The sequence below is a fragment of the Charadrius vociferus genome, unplaced genomic scaffold (genome assembly GCF_000708025.1).
Source record: "Charadrius vociferus isolate BGI_N301 unplaced genomic scaffold, ASM70802v2 scaffold301, whole genome shotgun sequence".
Lineage (NCBI taxonomy): Eukaryota > Metazoa > Chordata > Aves > Charadriiformes > Charadriidae > Charadrius > Charadrius vociferus.
In genome coordinates, this window is record NW_009646842.1 from 1011285 (window position 1) to 1018427 (window position 7143).

At 45.6% G+C, this 7143-nt stretch overlaps 1 protein-coding gene across 1 annotated transcript; it reads left to right on the forward strand.

The window, feature by feature from the left end:
- Positions 1-6: 6 nt before the first annotated feature.
- On the forward strand, positions 7-6702 carry MLF2 (myeloid leukemia factor 2). Its single transcript, XM_009892481.1, has 8 exons — positions 7-58; positions 2026-2152; positions 2615-2650; positions 4146-4199; positions 4610-4735; positions 5090-5249; positions 5329-5569; positions 6107-6702. The coding sequence occupies exons 1-7, from the start codon at positions 9-11 to the stop codon at positions 5505-5507; spliced, it is 732 nt and encodes a 243-aa protein (XP_009890783.1). The 5' UTR covers positions 7-8; the 3' UTR covers positions 5508-5569; positions 6107-6702.
- The last annotated feature ends 441 nt before the right edge of the window (positions 6703-7143 follow it).

Below are 7143 nucleotides of genomic sequence, written 5' to 3' on the forward strand. Positions count from 1 at the left end.
AGGGAAGCATGTTCCGGTTGATGAGGGATGGCGAGCCGGAGGACCCCATGTTTGCCATGTGAGTGGAGCTGGACGTCCTCCGGGGAGGGCGGCACGGGTCATCCCCGGGGGGGACTGGGGTTGGGCGGGAGGGGCAGGTGTGCCCAACCCTGGCGTCCGAATAGGCGGGCAGAGGGCCTTCTGGGCTGCGGGAAATGCCGCAGCGCAGCAGCTGTCTGGAGGAAAATACAAACATTCTCTTAAGGGGCAGCACAGGGAATGACCTGGTTCGCGTTGGTCTGGTTTCTGTAATAGAACATGGTCCTGGAGGAAAGCATAATTAAATAAAGTAGGCCAAAAGGCATTGCGACTGTCTGAGGAAGAGAAGGCTGGAATACCTAATCTTTGCGTAAGGATTATTTTTTTTTTTTTCCTTATGTAAAGGAGGATTTTGGTCCAGATAGACAAAATCTGCTGTTCCATCCAGCGTTTGTTGCTGTTCTGCACAGGAAGTCATTAACGGAGCTGGAGAAGACTGCTAAAGCAGTTGTCAAGTTGTAAGGAACTAAGTAAAGAGAAGACAACAAGTAGTTTTGAAATACGAGTCTTAAAGTCTAACAAAGGTCCTGAGAACTCTTCCTGGGATTCCTTTTACTGAATGTTTTTGTTTCTGTCCACAGTCCAGAAATTGGATGCTAGATAAATTTTGGCAGTGAAACTAAGTTGGCAGTCCTTGCCAAAGTGGATAAGGAATAGACTATAATACAGTAAGAATTTGATTATGTTAAGCATGGTAGTACTAGATTTGGTGAAATTTATGTGGAGGAATACAGTCCATTTTTGGCTTATAAAGTTGGTAACAAGCAAGAGTTTTATCAGCTGTAAACAAATTAGCAGGAGAGGAGACCTTGATGACCTGACCAGTTAGTCACAGAATGACTCTGTTCTCATTGATGTGGCAGGTGTGAGTCTAGCTTTTATTATGGGAAGCGTTTCCAGTAGAGACAGAAAAGTATTGGTTTGCAGTAGGTGCCTTTGTGACCTCAGGAATATTCTATGCTGTTGAGGTTATTCACACTCAAGAGGGATAAGTGTAGACTGTAGGATGTGCAGAGAAGTGCTATGGTATTTCCCAGACTTTTTTTACTGTGGCCACTATATTCTGTGACCATTTGTCCTTTTTTTTCTCTCCTTGCTCTTCCACCATGTGTGAATGCATACAGCCCTCAAAGTGGAGGCCGCAAAGAGGGAAAGGAAGGAAAACGAGTTAGGGATGCCAGTTATTGTTCCCTTTTCCTCTCAAAACTGCAAAAGCTGTATGTGGTCTCAACCTCTTAACAGGTGTACACATAACATTGTAGGAAAATAGCAGGTGAAGGTTATTTGGGGCGGAGGGATGTCACATGGTGTCAGGCCATAGAGTCCATTCTGGAGGTTTCAGTCTTGCATTTGAGTGTGTTTCTGTGTGTATATGTGGAGAGGTGAGAGGACAATATCTAGGATCACGTGCTCTCTGGTCCCATTAAGTGTAGTCCTCTCTTTGCAGCCAGGAGGGTCTTTGTGCACCTCCCTGCAAAATGAAGAACTGCTCTTCTAGAAGGGTTTGATTGTTTCACAAAGCTGTTAACTTAAAGGGTTTTGATGGCACAAGAGGAAATGAGTATGGTCGTACCTGGACTGCATATCTGAGAGGTGGCTTTCATCTGTTAGAGCAGTGAGGTTCTGGAATGGCCTTGGCCATGCTTGGCCCTAAAGCATTAGCAGGAGCAGAACGCTGAACTACTTCTGAACGGAGATCAGTTAGTATCTGAGAGGGATTCTGTGGTGTAATACCTTCTGTTACAAGAAACAAGATGGGATCCAGACGTCCCTTCCAGCCCCAAGGGTCACTGTAAGCAACACTGGGTTCTTGGGATTCTGGATTTTTAGCTTGGAAAGGAATGTACGGTTACATAAGAGAAATTCAAAGTCAGAACGAATGAACCATGCGGGGCTTTGTCTTCTGTCATCCCTTCCTCAATGTTGTTCTCTCAACCTATCCAAAAGGGACCCTTTTGCCATCCACCGGCAGCACATGAACCGCATGCTTTCTGGAAGTTTCGGGTTTGGCCCACTCCTTGGCATCACTGATGGGACCACACCTGGGGCTCGCCAGGCTGGCCGTAGGATGCAGGTAAAAGATGCGCTGAGTACAGGGTAGGATTTCTTACACTCTCTTGTTAGCTTCTCTGTTCCACCATCACTGGGTTGGGTATTCCCTTCGCATGAGTGGTGGGCACAGAGTTAATTTGTAAAACAGTGCCATTCTTGTCCTTTTCTTTATTCTGCACACATTAATATGTTGAACACAACTGCATTCTAAGTTGGATGGGAGGAAGGGGAGAAATGCGTGTTATTTCTCAAGGCTGTAAATCAATATAACTGTGAGAAATTTAGGAGCATCACGTTCTGTCTGGTTTGTTAGGGGTGGTATGGTTTGAACTGCCATGAGTCTGGGGGTGACTTTCTTGAATTGTTTGTTGGGCCTGAGTGTTCTCAGTTCTGTTTTTGAGAAGAACAAGGGTGTTCTGAGAAGGATCTAGTGTTTGGCTGTTGCAAGGTCATTCTCTGTTCTGTTTTTCTGTCGTCCTGGCAGGCAGGAGCTGTTTCACCCTTTGGGATGCTCGGCATGGTAAGTTCTCTGTTTTTCTGGGTCAAATTAGAGGCTTTCCAAATAGCGGCTTCATACTGAGATCCATCAGCACTGTGTGCAACCAGTGCTAAAATGTAGCCGTCTGTGAGCAAGACCGTCTATTCTAAGGGGTAGGGAGGGTGGGAAGGTGTGAAGAGACCAGAATGAGCTCTAGATTTGTAGTAATCAGAATATAGGAGAGGGTATTGAAGTGAAACTGGAGACAGCTGTTTCCTCTTGGACCTCTCTCATTGCGTTGCCATATGACTTCAGGCCTTTCCTTTGTTTCCCCTCTAATGTTTTAATCTGGTCTGTGAGCTGGTTTAGAGGAGAGATTCCAATGCAGTTTATATGGGGAGGTTTGTATTTGCACCTTGACCAGAGAAGAGCCCTAAAGCTGTTACAGCACAATATTTCATAGGAATTGGGACAGTTAATATCCAGGAAGAGCAGATAGGTTCTTAATAACCTCATATGTCTGAAAAGAAGCTGCAGGTCTGTTTGGAGGTAATGGAGGAACTGTGACAACGCAAGGAAAAGACTTAGCCATCAGTGGGCAGAGGTGATTATTGAACCTCTTTTGCCGATGGTGGCAGATGGAAAAGCCAACAGAATACTTCAGGTGAACAGGACTGGAATGAGAATGACTGTGTATGTGAGAACAACGTGCTGATCTCTGTCGTCTACTAAAATAATACAGTGGAAATAGCTTATTCCAGATCCAGCAACTTTAGTTGCCTTGCTCTGCAGGATTGCCTCAGTGAAAGAGACTAAGCGTCCCAGAATTGTTGTAGCTCAGAGGAGGATTAATAAGAATACAAACAGATAGACTTCAAAGGATAATAACGTTGCGTGTGAGTACTGCTCTGCTGAAAATGAGAACAAGAGGCTACTTGAGGAAACAAAAAAAATCAGCAAGTTCAAACTGACATAGTAATTTTGTTTACATATTGCACAATTAACCTGTGAGACCTGCTGGCCCAGTATGTTACTGCAGCCTTTAGGTTTACAAGATTAAAAAGTCAGCTGTTTGTAGGGAAAATAAGAAAACTTGTTATTATGTTAGAAAGAATACAATCTATGGCAACTTCCTTGTGGTTTAAATTAAGAGCTGACAGTGATGAGGTGGAAACACCATTGAGGATGACTGCCTCGTGGTTAAGATCACTGTAAGTGCATACCACAGATTTCTTCTTTCAGCTTTGCCGAGTGCCTGAACTCTCAAACCCCAGTGCATTAGGAGTCAGACCCAAACTAAAAGAACAACCTTTGCTGTATCCAGAGATCTGGAGAGTCGGGACACTTGGGCAATGCAACCTGAGAGAACAGCAACCCCAAATTCTGGGGTTTTTTCTGCACTACTGAAAGAAAGGGAAAAGAACAAGTTTTTTCTTCTTATGCAGCAGTTCTTTGTCCTTTGCAGATAGTTTGTTGTTCTTTACCCCTGTATCTTTCCAAACTGACTATTCTTGTGTTCTTTTTTCCTTTTCATCAGGCAGGTGGCTTTATAGATATGTTCGGGATGATGAACGACATGATTGGAAACATGGTAAGAACCCTTCATAAGCCAGTCTGTATTGAGGGGAGTACTGAGAGTGCTCCTTCCATCCCCTCTAAAGTGTCCCATCTTACTGTGCTGCTTTGGTATGGGCTGTGCTCAAGCTGCCAAGGTGGCAGAGTCTGTAAGCCTTGCTTCGTGACTAGGGTTCAGTGATAGAGAGCTTGTTCCTGAGGCAGGGAGGAGAGATGGGTGAGGAAGGAAGTGTGGGGGTAGACTTGTTTAGCAAGAAACAAGAATTAATTTAACAGGAAGATGTATTCTCCAGAAAGATGGACCCATGGGGATTCTATTCTTCCTATTGTAATTTCTTCCTACTTTGTTGTATAGAGAGAGAATTAACTGCCATGTCTTCTTCCCTCATGTTCCTTCTTTATACCATTCCCCATTTCTTCTTGCAGGAGCATATGACAAGTGGTGCTAACTGCCAGACATTTACCTCCTCAACTGTCATCTCCTATTCCAACCTGGGTGATGGGCCTAAAGTCTATCAGGAGACCTCAGAGATGCGTTCAGCACCTGGCGGGGTAAGGAGGGGGTTGTAGTGCATCTTCCCAGCATGAGGCTGCTGGTTTTGCTGTGGGTGGATAGACTTCATTTGGTGGCTCAGTGCTGGCCACCCACAGCACTTCTGCTTTGTAGTCAGTTGCAGTTTGAGGAACTGTATTGTGACTCACTGAACCACGCTGAGGGCCACTGGGAGGGGATGGGAAGTGCTGGCAGGGGGGAATCTGTTTTTCCCTCTTCCTTATGTTGCGTCTGACATCCTGGGAGTGGTGGCAGTGCTATGTGACTGAAATACTGCAGGCAGGAATCAGAGTGCCTTATGGGGCTGGGAGAATTAATTGAAATGTTGATCCTACACGGGAATCTGCCCTCAGATCCGTGAGACTAGACGAACCGTAAGGGACTCGGACAGTGGCTTGGAACAAATGTCGATTGGACACCACATCAGGGAGCGGGCCCACATCATGCAGCGATCCCGGAACCATCGCACGGGTGACCAGGAGGAGAGGCAGGACTACATCAACATGGATGAAAGTGCGTACTGCCCATGTCCTCCTCCCGGGTGCCACTTCCCCACCTCTTCCCCATCTGAGCTTGTTCTTTCTTTATATAGGTGATGCAGCTGCATTTGATGATGAGTGGAGGCGAGAGACATCCCGTTTTCGGCCGCAGCGGGGGCTGGATTACCGACGTCATGAAGGCAGCAGTGGCCGTCGGGCTGAAGGGACTCGTCTTGCGATCCAGGGCCCTGAGGATTCTCCCTCCAGACAGTCCCGTCGGTATGACTGGTGAACACAGAGCAGACCTTGTGGGGGGTGCAGCGTGGCCACCCCCAAATCTACCTACACGCTCTTGTAAGTCTTAACGAGCTTTTCTCCTCACCTTCCACTGGGCGGTTGCCTCTTAGCCATATGATTATTTTTTTTTCATTGCCCCAATCTTACATTATTTTGAAGTGTTGGTTGGAAATGGGTTTTCCCACTTAATCTAGAGACCAGGGGAAGATGTGAATTTTGAGAAAATAGCGTTCTGATTGGGAAGGTGGAAGCTGTTTAAGTTAGCTTTGTCATCAACAAAAAAGTGTGGTGTCAGCCTTAACTGATGGTTGAAATGGTATGAAATGATGTAGGATTGCAATCTGTAGAGTGTGTGTACTGTCATCGTATAGAACTTTAAGACCATTTGCTGTCAGTCCAGTTTGAAATAGAAGTAAGTGCCGGTGTCTGCTCTCCTGTGTTTTGAATAGGGCTCACTAGGATGTGATCTAGTGCTTGAAAAGGGACTTTTTCCCTTTTTTTTTAATGTCTAGACATCATGTCTTTATCTGTCTTCTGTGCTGCTTTCTAGTCACCACTTACTCTTTTTATGTTCTCTGTTTCCCTTCCTCCCAGGTACAGACAGTGAAACTCTGAAGCCCTTTCAAAGCACCACTTGGACCTTCCTCAAATTTAGTATTAACCTCCCTTCCACTTAAGAATTGAAACAAAGCAACTAATCTTCTGCATTGCTCTTTTTTGCCCCATTTGGGTGCTGCAGTGGGGCATGGGAAATCTCACTGATGTGCAAGGAACGCATTAATTGCCCATTCCTTTTCTGCTCTCCCTTGGTTCTGTTCTTTCTGCCAGTAGCGGTGGGCATGAGGAGCTGCCACCTTGCCTCTTCCATCCTTTCTGCTCTTTCTGTGCTGGGTTGGGCTGGTTCTGAAGTTTGTGTTTAGTCCCCTGTGAAAGAAATATGAGGGAATTCTGCTAGAACCCCGTGTCGGTCCCCTCGCCGGGACAGAGGCTTTGATTCCCCTCCTGCTCCTTGGTGCAGCTATGGAGAAGCAGAAGGACGTGTGCGTTGGAGAAGGGAGGAGCAGAATAAAAGTTGGATCAGCCTGTGGCCCCCCCCTCCCCTGACCCCTCTTCAATCAGCTCCCCCACTTTTTTAATTTGTGAAACTTGTAACTAGATGTTTACTGAATAAAGAAACGAACTGTAAAGAATTGTTGGATCAGTCTTTACCTTCAGCTAACCTAAGTTTACCTGCTGTGAAATTAAGTAACCTCTTTGATATTCTTGGAAAATTGCGGAGGAGAAACTTGGTGTTTAATTCTAAGGCCTGATTTTCTTATAGAAAATAGCCTTATAGCCTTCCCATACAGTTACAAAGTGAGATAATGCTCAACATGGAAATTGTGAAAGAAGACCCAAGAACACACTGTTTGCAAAAATACCCTTTAATTGCTGTAGTTTTGCTGTGCGCTCAAGGGAGATTGGTCGGTCTGTCTTGCTGCCTGGTCATCTGTGCAGCCCTGAATTTGGCCTCTGGGGTTCCTGCACAGCCAGGGAACGTTTCCATTATTTTCTCATTATTTCTCTGCAACAGAGGCTGATACTGTTACGAATGACCCTTGCTTAACTTCTTCAGTATTGGGTGAAACTTG

Bases quoted from the DNA above. Each gene is read 5' to 3' on its own strand.
- MLF2 (XM_009892481.1), top strand. From the start codon at position 9: ATGTTCCGGTTGATGAGGGATGGCGAGCCGGAGGACCCCATGTTTGCC. The intron at 59-2,025 runs GTGAGTGGAGCT...CCTATCCAAAAG, and splicing joins GAGGACCCCATGTTTGCCAT to GGACCCTTTTGCCATCCACC. The intron at 2,651-4,145 runs GTAAGTTCTCTG...CCTTTTCATCAG, and splicing joins CCTTTGGGATGCTCGGCATG to GCAGGTGGCTTTATAGATAT.